Source organism: Silurus meridionalis, chromosome 19, assembly GCF_014805685.1.
Source record: "Silurus meridionalis isolate SWU-2019-XX chromosome 19, ASM1480568v1, whole genome shotgun sequence".
Lineage (NCBI taxonomy): Eukaryota > Metazoa > Chordata > Actinopteri > Siluriformes > Siluridae > Silurus > Silurus meridionalis.
This window is the reverse complement of record NC_060902.1, coordinates 13,214,112-13,231,184: the sequence shown is the minus strand read 5'-3', so window position 1 is coordinate 13,231,184 and position 17,073 is coordinate 13,214,112. Positions and strand designations below refer to the sequence as shown.

The window sequence follows — 17,073 nt, the reverse complement described above, 5'->3', positions numbered from 1 at the left end:
GAACGGTAAACCCTGCCTTACAAAGCCTGGCTTGCATATTTTGGAAGTACATTGTTACTTTGCTGACTGGCTATACCAGTCAGTTTACTCTCTCTAAACAAGTCTGCATTGCCTACTGACAAAAAAGAGCTTCACTGTTCTGTGTTTTTTTTTTTTTTTTCAGATAAAGGCACTCAGTTTTGTTTTGCCTGCTTATAAAGAAAGGTCTGTAAAGAGCAGGCACATGTGAATATAGATTGATGTGCAGCAAAATGCTCAGCCTTCTCCCTAAAGGCTCCAGTCATCAGTCGGATGAAATCAGCCGCTGTTTTAGCCAATCGAGGTCGTTTACTAACAGCCCGGTCTTTGTCAGTGTTCCAGCGGCCTTTCAGATACGGGTACACACTAGACAACGCTGCATTTTAACCATGTGCAGGTGTTCTGCCTTCGCACCACGCCAGTACAGCTTCCCGGTATTCCCAATACGGAGGATGTATAGGATACATGCAGCTGGCACTGGAACAATGCATTTCTGGGTGGACTCGAAGGTCAGATCTTGCTTGGGGCAGGGCTGATAAACAGTGCATGTGTGTGTTCGGTTTAAAAAAGCGTCAAGGACGTCGACGCCAAATTAATTAAGTGGAAAGAGTAAGGGAATTAGTTATGTAGTCTGTCCAAAACAGAAATTACAAAAGCATGATTTGAGTGATAAGTAAACTGTTTGCTTTAAATGAAAAATGTTTTTCTAAAAGACATTCGGATATTTTGCATCAGTCTCATAGGGTTCACATTGAGACTGGACACATGAATACTTTCCCTCCCTCCTTCTGACAGCTTGTAAAAACATGCTAGTCGGGGCCACCAACAAACTTGTGATAAAGCAGACAGAGAGCACTTTTAGGAGGTTTAAAAATAAACACTGGTCAGCAGAGCAGAGAAGTAAAAAAAGAATTGTGTGAAGACTTGCTTTTTCATTTCTTCTATTAAAAATATAACAATAAATGAAAATGCAATCACAAATAGGGCAAACAATATTGATTTGTAATATGTAATTATCAATAGATAAGTATTTCTTTTACCATATTAGTTTGACTTTACAGAAGCATTTAGCTGAAGCATATATATATATATATATATATATATATATATATATATATATATATATATATAAAGCATAAACAGTTTAAATATAACATAAGCGCAATATGTTATATAGGGTGCAAACAGAGATGGGAAGAAAATGAAATACATATACTTTGTTACTGTGTTTTGTGATGATCACAAATGTTGAGCTCAGTAGCTCCTACTTTTATACCAAAGACTGTAGAAAGAACATTTACTTATAATCTTATACTTCAGTACTCATGTTAGTTCTCCAGTGTTCTGTATTGTTGAAAGATTTATGATCAAACTCTTGATATCACCCAAATGAGGATGGGTTCCCCTTTTGAGTCTGGTTCCTCTCAAGGTTTCTTCCTCATAACATCTAAGGGAGTTTTTCCTTGCCACAGTTGCCATGGCTGCTCATCAGGGATATTTGAACACCATTTACCTTGACTGTTGATTTCTGTAAAGCTGCTTTGAGACAATGTCTGTTGTGAAAAGCGGTATAGAAATAAACTTGACTTGACTAACTGTACTTAAGTAGATTTTTCTGGTACTTCACTATTTATTTTTTGAGACAACTTTTCATTTTCACTTATAATCCAATTTTTTACACAAATATCATACTTTCTACCTCTTACATTTTCCGAACAGGCTCGTTACTTTGGTTTTAATCTATTTGGTGACATGATTAATATTTGTTCTTCTCATTGCATTCAGTTTTCAGATAATCAACCTATTTCTTGTCATTGCATGGCTTTTTTAACCTTCCACATATAATTTCCTGGCACTACAGACATTGCCTAGCCTACGAAGCTAACAACAAGCAAGGCAGAAGGCAAGAAGAAGTATGGGGCTAACGTGGATGAGAGAGAGGGAGTCAGTGATGTAAAACTGACTGAGAACAGAGACATTCCTGATCACCTGATCATCTTCTACTTATTTGCTTTTGTGTTATATATGGAGGTTGTTCAGCTTGGATACAGTCATAAGATAACAACATTTCAAATTTCGTATTAATATATTAATATGCCATGAGATTACAGCGTCCAGTTACCGACGTGACACTAAAACAGGGTACATGTCAGGGCCCAAACTTATTTACTTATTTACTCAGTACTTCAACTTTTACCAGAGTCTTTTAAAACATGAGTATCTGTACTTCTACTTGAATGAAGGATGTGTGTACTTTTGCCATCTCTGGGTGTAAAGAATTTTTGGGATCAAATGAATCACATACAAAATGTTAGGACAATGGATTGAATATTAAAATAACACTTATGGTAACTATACATTTAAATGGTATCTTTAAATTAAGAATTCGATTTTACCTTTATACACAAAAGGCCAAATCAAATCTTATCTATACTTTTTAAAGAAAAAAAGTCAGTTGAATACTGTGTATCGTCTATTGGGTTAAACCAATATGCCAGCCTTGGCCTGAGATGAGCTGAAAAAGCCTCATGTCATATAGACACATGGTGCTAAGAATTGTTCTCGGTCGGCTGAGAAGCTGTACAATGCCGCTCGAAGCAGAGATGCAATCTGGAGATTCTTCGCATATGATTACCATCATCATTCTCGTCAACCCTCTGTCCTTTTGCTAGCTTTTTACACAGGCATGTGCCTTTCAAATTCTAATTTATGGTCTCTGTGTCCTCCTTACAGCATTAGAGCAGGCCATAGATGTGAAACATGATCTGTGTGGTTCAGCCAACAGCTGGTGCAGATCAATGTGTAGCTCAGCTCTCATATAGTAAAAGGTGCAATTAGATTTCATTTGACCTCATATGATCATTATGTCATTAATACTGTATTGTACCTGTGATATAGTACAATCTATTAAAACTAATGTACTTGATTTTTTGACTGAAAGACCTTGATATGTCATTTTGAGAATCCGGGAGGTCTTTTGAGATCAGCTGTCTATGCTAAGTCAGGTGAACATCACGAGAATGCAACATCCATGCAGCCTTGTCTTAAAACTGACGTCGTATTGCATTCCAAGCCACTTTTCCCTCTCATTCTCAGCTGTCTTGGATGTCAAAGCTAAACCAGCAAAGGCCACAACTACTAAATTCCACTTGAGCTGGGAGCAAGGATTTGTTTTTTTCAGTATTGCACCACATTAATGTTTTAGCCTAGATTGAGCCCAGATTGTTCAGGTTTTGATGGGGAATTAGCCAAAATATCGCTGTCAAAACCACACCTCTTGGAAGTGCTGCATTGGACAGAACTATGCGTTCTCTACCCTGTCCCTAGAGTCACCCTTGCATGGAAGGAATTAGTGATTTTATTTACGGTTATTATTTTCCATAGTCGTCCACTAGTCAGATTTCCGCTGAAGGTAGAAGTTGCATTATGAGTCTTGACTTTTGAGTTCATGCTGTGTGGATAATTAGTGCACTTAGGAGTAAAGGGACCTGCTTTAACCTTCACACCCCACTGTGCAGTTATGCACAGCGCTCAGAAAAAAGTAGAAGGGTTTATCCGTAATCTGAAAATAGCTAAACTTATACAGGAAAGCTGGGAGAATTAGCTGAGTATTATTGATTAGTCATGACTCTATAAGTGCACTCAAATGTAGGAGACGCCACCACACCATGCCCTACAGTTGCCATGCAAGCCGACCCCTGAATGCACAAGTTCCTTCGTTTTGTAAGTGTTTTTATGTGTGCATCCATATATAAGGTAAACTGAAGGGCACTTTTTGGAGTCAAGGGGGTGGAATGAGGGCAGCTGTGGCCTCGCTTGATTTGAAGTGAAGAGCTAGAGAGAGTCTGTCAGAAGGTGTTGCCACTATTTGCAGCGTTGTATTAAAAAGTGGATGGAAGTCATTTCTCCTGTTAATTGTAAACTAGGTACACTGTAGATCTGAAGCCAAAATTCACACACACTAAATATGCGTTTGAACAGAAAATATCCTAGACCATAGTAACCAGCATTTTACTTCCATTGACACATGAAATAGTCTAAAAATAAAAAAGTTATGCTTCTTAAGTATTTATTTATTTATATAAGCAATCCCAGAAATAAGATCACGTAACATCTCAAAGTCACTTCTTATTAACCAAGAAATGGGATAGAGAGCACTTAGAGCCCCAATTAGATAAAGTACAATCAGTAAAAAGGAAGGAAAGTAAAAAATATAAAAAAGAATTAATCAAATAACTTAATACCCAACAGAGTGCATCAAGTCTAGGTATCACAAATTCACTCTTTTCTTTCCAGGTAGTAATAAATACTATATTTAGAACATAAGCCAAAAACATAGGTCAAGCTAAACACCTGTCCTGGACCTAGCCAGCAGGTTTAGCTAGCCCCTGCCTTACCTCCCACATAAAGTCTGTAATAAAATGTAAACACTAAACTTTCACCTGTTATATGTCTTGTTGTTTTTAGGTCTTGGCAGTTTGTGTAACAGCAGTGCGTTTTGTGTGTGTGTGTGTGTGTGTGTGTGTGTGTGTGTGTGTGTGTGTGTGTGTGTTTTAGTCCAGTCCTAACAGATATTTTGGCTAATATCATTCATTTCATTAAATGTTGAATGCCAATATAATTTTGTCCATTGGATAACCAGACCCAACACATTATCAGATACTATTGTGAAAAGTTTCAGTAAAACCAGACATTTTGTTTGGATGGATTTACCTTCTTTTCCATTAGGTTTCCTATATCTGTGATGGAAGTTTGAAACGATTCATATTTATTTGGAAGATGCTTTACAACACTGGCACACCACATGCAGCTGTGAAGTCTAACAATCCTCTAAACACTACCTCCAGAGCATTATCCATTGAGGTCCGACTGCTCTCAACATCGACTGATATTAATTATGTTTAACCGCATGCTTACAGTGAGAAGCTACTGAGTCATTCTTTGCTCATGTGGTGATGTTTTTGTGTTCTGGTAGCTACTGAATGCTGAGGCATTCAGTTGAGTCTGGCTGTCAGATGCAAAGCATGGAATCTGAGCTGAGCTTTTAAAATTTTTTTGTAACAAACTGTTTCTATAAATAGAATGATTACTAGTATGTGGTTTGGGTTCACAAAGCTTTTAGTAATGGCTACTTGAACAGAGTGAAATGAGAGCTGCATTTGTGTAAGTGTGTTGCATTACATTTCATGCATGGCACCACTTGGTCTAATTCTTATAGTTGTATAGCACTAATTACAATACTTCACTGTATACGAACTGTATAGAGGGAGATATAGGGTTTAATTACATCTAATTCTTCTCTTCTCTTGACTATAATTCATCATGATTTGTTATTATTTGAAGAGTTTCACTGTTGAACTGTGATCACTATGAATTAAGCAAGGCCTCATGGGGCTACAGCTGTTTCGCAGTATCATGATGATGCCTAACAAGAATGTTTGTGTTTTCTTTTTTCTTTTTGTCCTTTCAGAGCAAACATCGATGAGGTGGAGACAGATGTGGTCGACATCGAGGTCAAACTCGACAAGGCACGTGAAATCGCAGCGACCATTCTGTCGAAATTTCGCAGACTTTTGCTATTAATAGAGCATGAAAGACAGGGAAACCTGATTTGAATTTGTTTTAGAATGTACCGGAGCTTTTTGAAGTGTAAGGAAATGAAAAGCAAGGCTGTGTGTGAGATATTATTAGATTTGTAAAGGCACAGAGTCAGGTAGGGTTTGAATCCTAGCTCAGATTGCAGCAGCTTAGTGTGGATCACAGTAGAGAAGAGTTAACTTTGGGTCTTTCAGAAGAGCTTTGGACAGTGTAAATCCTGATTACGCAAATCTATGCCTAATTAATCGCATGCCTAATCTGATTCCCTTGCACGTGCCATTAACTACCCCATCAATTTTCTATGCTTTCCTTGCTTCCTTTCTTCTTGGCCTCTTCTGCATTTTCCTGCTACACACCGACCAGCATGCTTACATATGCGTCATGTCTCAAACTCTCCGGTTTCCCACCAACACGATTAGAATGTCAGCTCTTAGTTTTGTGTTGTGAAGAGACAGGTGGCGCACTAAAAGCTTCCCACTATCCTGTCCTTGTTATTAATTTATAGGTCTATAAGGAGAAGGGATGTATAGGGATTGCATGAAGTAACATCAGTATAATTGGTTTTGATTCACAACCATGACGGTGGTCAAGAAAGATTTAATGCCGAAGTAATCAGGATTCTGCGAGCTAATCAAAGGGCTCAGTTTTCATGAATGTGCTCTAAAAATGAAAGCTCTGCCATTAAATCATGAAAATCAGATACAGGGTTGCGGTGGTCTGTTATTGGTTTTCTAAGTTATCAAACATGAAGAACCCATGTGGTTGCATGGTGCAGAGGAACTCCTTTTTTTCTTCAGAAAAATAAAAAAAACATATTTATGGATAGATATTTTCTTCTTCTTTGATCAAATTCTTATTATTATTACTAAGTATATAAGAGTGTGGTGAGACCTGCGATGTTGTATGGTTTAGAGACAGTGGCACTGACAAAAAGACAGGAGGTGGAGCTGGAGGTAGCAGATTTGAAGCTGCATTTATTAGAGGGACCGCACATGTGGGACGTTTTGGAGACAAGGTGATTAAGATGGTTTGGTCATGTGCAGAGGTAGAACAATGCTAAGGATGGAGCCACTAAGCAGGGGGAAAAGAGGGGTATATCAGTAGGAGAATGCTGAGGATGGAGCCACCAGGAAGGAGGAAAAGAGGAAGACCAAGGAGGAGGTTTATGGATGTGTTGAGGGAAGACATGCAGGTGGTTGTTTTGAAAGAGGCAGATGTAGATGGCAGAGTGATTTTGGATGATTCGCTGTGGCGACCCACGATGGGAGCATCCAAAAGAAGAAGGATTTTATTATTATTATTATTATTATTATTATTATTATTATTATTATTATTACTATTATGTATTTTTTTCATTAAAATGCTCTATCCTGAAGACAAAAAAAATAAACTATATAATTTATATAATTTGAAATCATTTGTTTGTATTAATTTATTATAGAAAAACTTTACAAATAATCCACTACATCTCACAAACACATTGTTACAAATTAGCTGCTTTCTGCCTTTGACATAACCTGTATGTGAGCATGTCTGTGTGAACAGCCTTTCCTGCTGTGCTCGTGTGTGTGCATGTGTATTAACCCACACTGCAATCTAGCACCTATTTAGCATCGACTGGTCGGTGTTTATGCGAGCGCTTGCACACGCTGTGAGGTGATAATTGTAGAGTGCCCCAGGAGCAAACACATTAAGGAATGCTATAATTTCTGTGTCAAACCTAATTCTCCTTCCTCTCTACTGCCTCAACGTTAAAAACCTTGTGACGTCTCTCGTCCGTTCTCTCCATCAGCTGGTGAAGCTGTGCAGCGGAATGATCGAGGCCGGTAGGGCGTACACCAATGCTAATAAACTCCTTATCAATGGCATTCGTGACCTGTCACACCACTGCAAGGAGGAAATGATCTCTGTAAGTTGTGTGTTCATTCACATTGATCCCTGCCTCCAGAATTGCTATAAAAATGCACAAGTTATAAAAATAAACTAATGAATATGCCAATATGTCCTCCTAAAAGATGGTAATAATGTTTAATAAAATCTTTGTCTGTGTCTTTTGCAGGAGTTTCTGGAGAAATGTGGAGAGAGCCTTCATGAAATCGTCAACTACCACATGGTGAGTCATCCGAGCTCCACTTACTTGGTTGCCACGATGCACACACATTCATCCTTAATTTAAAAAAACGTGTGCTGATTTACATGCATACAGTACATTCGAATCCAAAAGTCATAATGGTCTATCATTTCCTGTGAGGCGAACACGTCTCCTGAGTACCATACTATGGACCCATGTTGCTCAGGCTGAAATTTAACCCCCTGAGAAGCCTAATTTCTTTACATGCAGCATTTCACTTCACATCTGCCTGATGTGTTCCACATGTTTCCCTTTTATGCTGATCTAGCATTATATGCAGTGTTTCTCAAGGAGTCACACACAAAAATAAAATAAATGTGACAGAATTCTACTTATGATATGTTTCTTCTGTGTTTTGCATTTATTTTACAAGACAAATAATCTTACCCCAAAACATTTTTCTTGCCCCAAATGTAACTTTTTTTTGCATAAACAGATCCAAGTCCAATCCAATCTGTGCAAAGTTTCACATGTTCTCTCCATGTCCATATGGGTTTCATCAGGGTTCTCAGGTTTCCTCCATCCTCCCAAAATATGGCAGCATTGATAAACTGCTCCTTAGGGTGAGGTATCTAGGGGGTTGCTTATGTGTGTTTACCCATATGGCAACCTATCCTGGGTGTATCCCCACCGCACAAACCTGGTGTTTCTGCAATGTGTTTCCAAATCCAATTAGATAAATTGCTTATTAATAGGAAGGAAAGTACAGATCATCCACATTTACAAATTCAGGTTCCAGTACAATTCTTCTTTCCAGCTTTGGAAGATCGAATCTTAGGGATCGAATAACACCAAATTGAGTGTACTTAAGAACTCGGAGTTTGATGCACATACAGAAAAGATTTTGAGTAAGATAAACTTGCATTACTTGTTATTTAGCCAAACATTGAGACAACAAGCATGTTTTGCTTTTTGATCACAATGTTATAGGAGGAATCAGTTTTTTTCCAGGTTGCTTTTGGCTGGATTTGGTGAACGAAAGTGACCTCAGTAAGTGGAATACACTTAATTTCTGTGTTTTTAATAAATCATGAAAACCGATCTGTAAATTTAAGTCTGATCCTTGATTAGGATGAAAGTCTACCTTTTACCCACAGTGCATTATTTATAACTAAAAGGTTGCAAAAGGGTATCGTTTTACCTTTTCGGTGATGGTTTCAATAAACCACAATTTTGTAAACATTCACGGTATATCTTGATGAACTTGATAGAAAGATGATCTATGTTTCCTTAATTTCTGCAATTTATGAAGCCTTTTGTGTGTGCGATGCGATCGAGTGAAAGTCGAGCAAAAGGAAAAGCTGTGACTCCTTCAATCTGTAAGTCAGAAATAGGATATATTGCTGACACAGAGAAAGTCCTTTTCCTGTTTTTGAGAGCTGACATAATTAGAAACATTACGTGAGAGAGAAGCGAGAGACAAAGAGAGAGAGGAGCACGATTATATATAGGTTTCAAATGACATGGCATTTGTTACCTTTGTTTTCTATCTGAATCCATTGAGAGCTGTAGTGTTTATTCCTTAAACTATTTAGGCTCCATTTGTTAGGTGCAACTCACACAGAGAACACATACTGTACCTGTAGCACAGGAGTGCTGTCTGACTTTTCCAGAGCAGAGGAAATTCCTTGGCTTGTGGCTTTTTTAATTGTCAGCCCCGAAACTGCTGATCCTTTCCTTCAAGTCTAGCACCATAGTTTCCCGCGAGGTTTTGCCACCATTGTGTTGTTTTTATGGACCAAGTTTATTCCTGCGATAAATAGTTCGGTGGAAATGCGGTGAAGACGGTGCATTCCTGGGGCTGAGCATGTAGGCGTGATGTTTTCAGGATCACAGCGTTATGAGTGCATGTTTCCGGCGTCACCGTCCTTCGATTTCACTGAAGTGGCCAGATGACAATGACGGCTGTGTGGCTGATCTGTCTCAGCTCATTGCTTTTGTAAGAGCTATTTGGGCTATTGCGTTACAAAATGATTGATGGTATTCCTAGATCCCATTCGCTGTCACCTTTCTGGACAGACTTGAGAAGATGCTCCCAGAACAGAAAGGCCATCAGTTTAATTCACTCATGTCTCTGTCACTGGGTCAGAGCAGTTAACCTACCACTCTGTAAATCATACGCGTGGCAGTTTGCAATAGATCTAATTCCTTTGCCTCATAAATCCAAAGACCTCGGTTGCAAAGGTCACACCAGGAGGGCTGAAAAGTGTGTGTGTGTGTGTGTGTGTGTGTGTGTGTGTGTGTGTGTATGTATGACTGATGTGAGGCTTGGTGTCCAGCTCTTTAATTTGTGGATGTGGATCACAACGTATATTGCATCACATGAAAAAACGTTGTCAAATGCGATTTCTCAATTTCTCCTCACCACTAGAATGGTGTACAGATTAATAAGACACACACAGGTCCTTCCTGTGCAGAACTAGAGAAGCCAAACACTCTAGTAATAAAGCTTTTTCACCTAACACTGCTTTTGTCTATCAGGCTGTAATCCTGTGAGAAGAGAACGAGAAGACTTGAGGAGAGGTGATGGACACGTGTGCTTCCTACCCCGACTGTAAAAGATAATGCCACTGCTGTGTTTGATGAAGACAAAATGCAAGCCACAAGACTAGAATCTTAGACGAATAAAGCTAGAGATCGAAATGTGAGGAAGGAGTACACCCTCTATAAGATATCGGGGAGTGGGTGCAATTCAGCATTGAACACTTTCCATCATGTTATTGGAAAGTGTGAAAATCCATGTTGACATGTGGGGAACATGTGTATATATATATATATATATATATATATATATATATATATAAACCTTAACAAATACAATGTTCTTTCAGGTCTCGCGCTACATTTACGTCATATAGCGTTAACAGTAATTACCACATATCAAGTTTCGCTTTCTATCGCTAATGCTATTTAACTAAATTACCCACATAATTTTCCCCCATAGGGAAGAAAATGAGACCACACTGAAGGGAGTATGTTTTCCATTTCCCCCAAATTTTTCCAAATGTTTTAATGCTAGCGTTAATGCTATGTCTTTGGGCTGGATGTAAACTTTCCAAAATAGCCAGCACTAACAAATTCAAAATTTTTTTTAAGATGCGAAAGGTCAACATTTAAACAAAAGGCTATGAACCTTGAAAAATGGCTTTGAGCAGATATAGGTACAATGAGAACTATTTTCAAACGTATAACAATTTGTAATGTCAAGTAGTATTTGTTTAAACGCTAAAGTATTTCGCTTCGGATGGTCAAAAGTGATAGAGATAAAAGTGATAAGTGTTTTATATGCGCACGCTGTAGCTTGTTGGAAACGTTAATTTCACGAGAAAGGGGTGAAAGTGGCTTTAAATGAATTATTTAATGTCCTATTATTGGTTAAATGAAGATTTTGGTGTTGTAATAGGTGCATACAGTATAGAAAAATTATCTGTCTCAAAATATCTCTCGCCCACGCTCGTTTTTGTTTTCAGTACGCATTAATGCTTGTCAAGAGTGTTGCGCAAGTCCTTGCTTCATATTTCTTTTACACTGACCCAAATAGACTTTCATTTATGCCATTAAGTGTGTAGATTCTCCAATCCCCAGATCAGGGATGTAAGATGAGCCCGGATGATGGCGGAGATCAGTGCTCGATCTTGGTTTATTTACTGTCTGCGGTGGCGGAGTGACCTGGTTGCATAACATCAGCGCTTACTCACCCGCACAGCCGTCATCTTTGCGCTAACAGGAAGACTCCCACAGTCCAGGCTGGTGTTGTTTTACGACAGCTTGCTGTGCAGTTCGGATCGGCGCTAATCAATATTGAATTTCACAGAACCATGGAGGTCTCGCAAAATAACAAAAAAAAATTCTGCATTTCAAAAGAGGCTCATAATTATGTCACAGGCTTTTTTTTTACAGTCTTGGGTGTAAGGTTTAAGGTTTCTCGCAGAAAACATTCTGAAAGAAGTTGGCATGAGTTTTGACCTTGACCTCAGGACTTTCATGAATTCACATCTTGCTACGACGGGGAGTCGCAAGGTCTTGTTTTCATAGCCATTTCTGTGTTTTCTTCACATGCGTGAGGTGGTCAAGCTGTGACTGTATGGAGCATGTAGTAAAACCCAGGCATTGAAAAGCCATTTTTTAACTTTATGATGCTGTTTCCAAAACCAAAGAAAACAAAACACTGCATGAAACAGTGAAACTGGAGTGGACTGTTTGTCAATTACATCTTTGACTTAAAAGACTCCTTTTGGAGTAGGAGTCTTTATTGAGGTGCATTTTTTTTTCTGGTTTGCAGCTTAACAAAGACCAAACTTTAAAATGCATCTTGGTTTATTTCTGTCCTTTTCATTTAGATTGGGATTGAGGTTGTACATGCGGATAGCACTGGGACATCATGCAATGATCTTCCAGTTCTAGGTCTTCTGTTTTCCGTTCCTGTTTATCCTTTTCATCTCTAGTTATCACATCCTCTCTGCTTCTTTGTTTCTTTCTTTTTTTTCCTGGAGGTCATCTAAGGTTCTGTGAAAGCACCTTCTTTTGTAAGTGCGATGCATGAGCGACCGCATTGCTGCTGCATATCAATGCCCTGGCACTACATCAAGGAGCCTAGGTGCTCCTTCTACAAGCTTTAAGCTGCAGGCCACAAAGAAACTCGCACTTTCTTCTCTTTTCTCTTTTTGAATCAGTGGATGTGCTCTTTATCAGATTTCTCTATTTTGCAAATAATGCAAAGGATTATTTGCAATGAGAGCCACAAGGGCATGGCAAAAGGTCATGATGGAGATAGCAAGAGATGAATGAAGCATATAAATAAATTAGCGTACGCACATTAAAGAGCAAGAAATAGGACTGGAAACCCAGCCCGCGTTGTTGTTTGACGTAAGTGCACAGCAGCAAGGAAAATTCATTACTCACAATAACACACACAGGCTAATTAAATGAAACTGAAAGCAACCAGCTTCAGCTCTCCTGGGCGTAATGGACGGCCGCTGTTTTGGATGTAGTAAAAGAAAGAAATGCTGATTTTAGTCTTGGACCATAAATGTAAACAAATGGAAAAAAGTGAAGATGCTGTAAAGTAACGCACTTCAGCCTTATTTATAATAACAATTAATCATTTAGATTAAATTCTCCTATTTGCTATTCTAGTTGAAAAGTGCGAAAAGAATGATTTCTTTTCTATTATATATGATGTTACCCTTCCAACAAATAAATATCCTGTTTGATGCATCCTGTTTTCCTCATTTCTGTCTTCTGAGCATGTGACACTGTGTGATGTTTTTACATGTGACTTTGTTTCAGTTTTATTTCTGTTTTTGACACTGTCCTACAATTTGTTGTTATCCTATGGTGTTCACCGATTTTGTGTTTAGACATCGATCAGCTTGTCTCTTGTCAAACCCTGTTTAGTTATAGTTTTTGCAATCTACTATTACATCCAAGTCTTTTTTTATAGTTCTTGTTTGGTCCGCAATATTTCCTGCTTTTGACCCAGGAATTATTCTATATATTTATAAACCATACTAGCTTGTTGCTGCTTTGCCTGGGTGTTGCCTGCTTGCATCTCTGGTAACAATTCACAGAATAAACTCAATTTTAATGTTTGCATCCTGCTTTTACTAACTCATATTACTCATGGAGACATGTTTCTTAAACGTCTGCCTTTTTTGGTCTGGTGCAGATTATTGTCTAGTTCTTTATCTATTTGCCTTTCAATGAGAGATTATTTTAGACAAATAAACTCGGCAGTATTCTTTTTTACTCCATGCATCCACGTCAGTGCACAAACATCAGTTTAGGTAATAATTCAAAGCTGAAATGAAGAAATGAGGGGAGGTGGGGGTGTCAGGATTAGTGCATTGTTGGTTATGCAACTGCAACGTTGCCATCTAGTGTTCGTATGTGGTCATGGACTGTTTAGATCTGCTGTATAGCCTCGGGAACCACTGAGCTGTACAATTTATCATCCTAATTGTTAAACCCAGGGTCAGATGTGTTGGAAGAACATTTGGGATTGAACATGGTGGTCTTAGAAATCTGTTTTTTGCTCCAGAGTTCTAGTCATTTCACACAAAGATGCTTCTATGGTACTGAATGAAGGCAAAAACTAAAAGGCAGTCTGACATATTTTCCTTTGTCTTTTCTAGATCCTCTTTGACCAGGCTCAGAGGTCCATTAAGCAGCAGTTGCACACGTTTGTCAAGGAGTAAGTAAGCTTTTTTTGTAGAAGACAGTTCCCTTTATTTCCATAATCATGTATTTAGTTTATCTAACAATTCTTGCTTTCCACAATGCAGAGATGTGCGCAAGTTTAAGGAGACAAAGAAGCAATTTGACAAAGTGCGAGAGGACATGGAGATAGCACAGGTGAAAAACGCTCAGGCTCCCCGCAACAAGCCGCACGAGGTGGAAGAAGCCAGTGGCGCGCTTGTCGTGACCCGGAAATGTTTCAGACACCTCGCCCTCGACTATGTGCTACAGGTGAGTGACCACACAAAAAACCACCAAAGTGGACCAGTTTTTAAAAAGAAAGGCAGGCTTTACATACCTATAAAAATAAGGCATATAAAATAAGGCATTTGTTTGTGTACATGTCTGAAATAGTAAATAAAAAAGTATTTTCATTCAAGCTTTGCTTATTATACTGTAAGGAACTGGACTGGAGGGAGATGGTTGAGGATCTATGTGCAGACAGATTTAACAAAGCCAAAAACACAATCCAAATCTTAATGTAATACCAATAGCTCTATTCAAACACTGACAGGAATATGTATCTGAGCAAAGGGCAAACCAAAAAAAGTATTCATTAAGCAAGGCAAGGGTCAAAACAGAATAAACCATGTAGAACACGATTAGGCAATTAGGCACATCAGGTGTTTTGTGTGTATACTCTATTTTGCAGGATTTAACCTGGAAGTAGTAGTATGGTCTGATATGCACTCATATGAAGGTCAGTATTTTTATTGTTTCCATGGTAACAGTGATTAGACATAAGGAAACAAACTGTTCCTTCAAGGGTTAAAATTATATATATATATATATATATATATATATATATATATATATATATATATATATATATATATATATCCTCTTTAATAAGTACTCATTAAAATGTGAAGTGTAGGCAGTAGATTTTCCAAATGAAAATCAACACAAATTTGTTCAATTTTGAAGGTTTTAAGGGAATATGTAGATTTGCAACGTAAATTTAAAGCTATAAATCAGTAGTGAATTTATGAAAGCATTGTACTAAAGGACACATACATTTTATCAGATCTTATACTTCCTCTATAAGTTCTTCAGAATCATTATTGCTCAGGGTAACCGTACATTCAGGTAGTCGTGCCAAATAGAGACTGGGTTGAGTGGTACGGACTTAATATTAATGAATAGACTCATAGCCTGCAGTATTTTTAGCTCCACTGAGAGGCGCTGTAGCATTCTAATGCAGTTGTCTTAGCGTCTTACCTAAACCTAAACTCATTTTCTCCATAGATCAATGTCTTACAGGCCAAAAAGAAGTTTGAAATCCTAGACTCGGTAAGTGTTTTTTTCATCCTTCTATGCTTCACTCTCTCAGCTGTCTCCACCTAAACGTTAAATGAGCATTGCACGTACGGACATGTGTAGCGTTTGTACTTCACAGTTTCAGCACCACTGATGGAACAGAACCCTGTCTCTTACTCTGGTTCTTCCTTATTTGCATTGTATAGATGCTGTCCTTCATGCATGCACAGTACTCGCTGTTCCAGCAGGGATACAACCTTCTGGATGAACTCGACCCATACATGAAAAAGCTTGCTGCTGAGGTGAGGTGCTGCTTCATAATGTTTTTTTTGTGCGTTACACCCCAACACAGTTGTAATGAGTTAAAGAAGGAGTAATCTGTTCCCTGGCAGCTACTTCAGACCATGTGTGGTGGATTATCAGTACTTTTTAAGAGTAGATCAGCTAATCCAATTCTGCCAAATGCTATAAACTGTGAAAAACTGATTTGACTTGTGTGAAGCAAATATTTGGAACTCAGCTTTGTATAATACGAAAACCATAGATTTTTTTTTACATTTATACCACAGTGCTGTTGTAGTCTCAGACCTGTTTAATTAGTAACAATTTACAGGGGTAGCTGTATGGCTGTTTAAAGAAGTAAGAAGGCAATTTAGCATGTTTTTGGAAGGAGTCTCTATTGTTTGAGTTAGAACTATAGTTGAAAAAGCTATATAACTGAGAACTGGCACTAAATAAAGCTCTAAAATCTCCTGAATATACATAAATGTAATAAATAAACTCTGGTCTTATGTGTGATGTATGGGGTGTTTACTCATCTGCTGTATGTATCCTCGCTACAGCTGGATCAGCTGGTAATCAACTCAGCCATGGAAAAGAGAGTGATGGAGCACCAGCATGCCATCATCCAACAAAGGGTGAGCGCCACACGTCTTTCCTCACATTTAGGCCGGTGTCTATCAGAAACACACGTCACATATGATAACATGCATCATATATGATTGGGCTCAGTGATCATGTGACTTGGTGTCATTTGTTTTTATAGGTCTTTTATGTAAAATCTTATCTACATAAGGGCTATACACAGTTCCTTGACTAGCCTGGGGTCTGTTACCCCTTATGACACACACACACACACACACACAGAAATACATGTCCACACTATTTGCCACCCATGCACTGACCATCTGTTTACACATTGCTAGCCAACAGGGCATTGGTATCCTGAGCCGGGTAAATCAGGTCCCGAATTTATATTCATAAATGTCCACTCATTCCTTTTTAGTCCAGAATGGATTCACAAACATAAACAATCCCATAACACCTCATGTCCCTGAATCTTATTATATTTTATTTATTTTTGTTGATAAAACCATAGTGATGGTTGTGCATTTAAAACAGCTATTTGTCATTTTAGGGCTTTACATTATAATTGAGGCAAAGTGCAATTAACAAAAAAAACAATGTTATTCTTTTCCCAGCTGATCTCACATCCTGTGTGGAAAGTACATATGCCAGGGAAAAAGTGCAACAAGCTCATTTCCAGGACAGACAAATATAAACAGAAGTCTGAAACGAAGAATTCAGATTCACTTCATGGCAATAATGAAACAGATATATAGTAATATAATGTTATATAGTATTATAACATATTACTATATAATGCGGTTCTCTAAATACGCTCACATAATTAGTTATCAAGGAATGATTTTGAAAGTGAGTAATTACAGAGGTTGTTAAGACTTAAAAGAGTTGAGATTGTTTACTGATTTATTGCCATGTTAATTTAATTCATTTTATAGCCCAACACTCAATGGATAAACATTTGT

The 17,073-nt window shown here is 38.1% G+C and overlaps 1 protein-coding gene across 3 annotated transcripts in view; it reads left to right on the top strand.

The window, feature by feature from the left end:
- The window catches only part of acap3b (ArfGAP with coiled-coil, ankyrin repeat and PH domains 3b), a 48,971-nt gene that overhangs the window by 16,960 nt on the left and 14,938 nt on the right, over positions 1-17,073 (top strand). For all 3 annotated transcript variants that reach the window (XM_046875169.1, XM_046875168.1, XM_046875170.1), the window contains exons 2-9: positions 5,489-5,546; positions 7,409-7,525; positions 7,676-7,729; positions 13,882-13,940; positions 14,032-14,215; positions 15,233-15,277; positions 15,451-15,546; positions 16,087-16,161. In XM_046875169.1, coding sequence (XP_046731125.1) covers positions 5,489-5,546; positions 7,409-7,525; positions 7,676-7,729; positions 13,882-13,940; positions 14,032-14,215; positions 15,233-15,277; positions 15,451-15,546; positions 16,087-16,161 — 688 coding nt within the window. The remainder of the gene's footprint in view (positions 1-5,488; positions 5,547-7,408; positions 7,526-7,675; positions 7,730-13,881; positions 13,941-14,031; positions 14,216-15,232; positions 15,278-15,450; positions 15,547-16,086; positions 16,162-17,073) is intronic.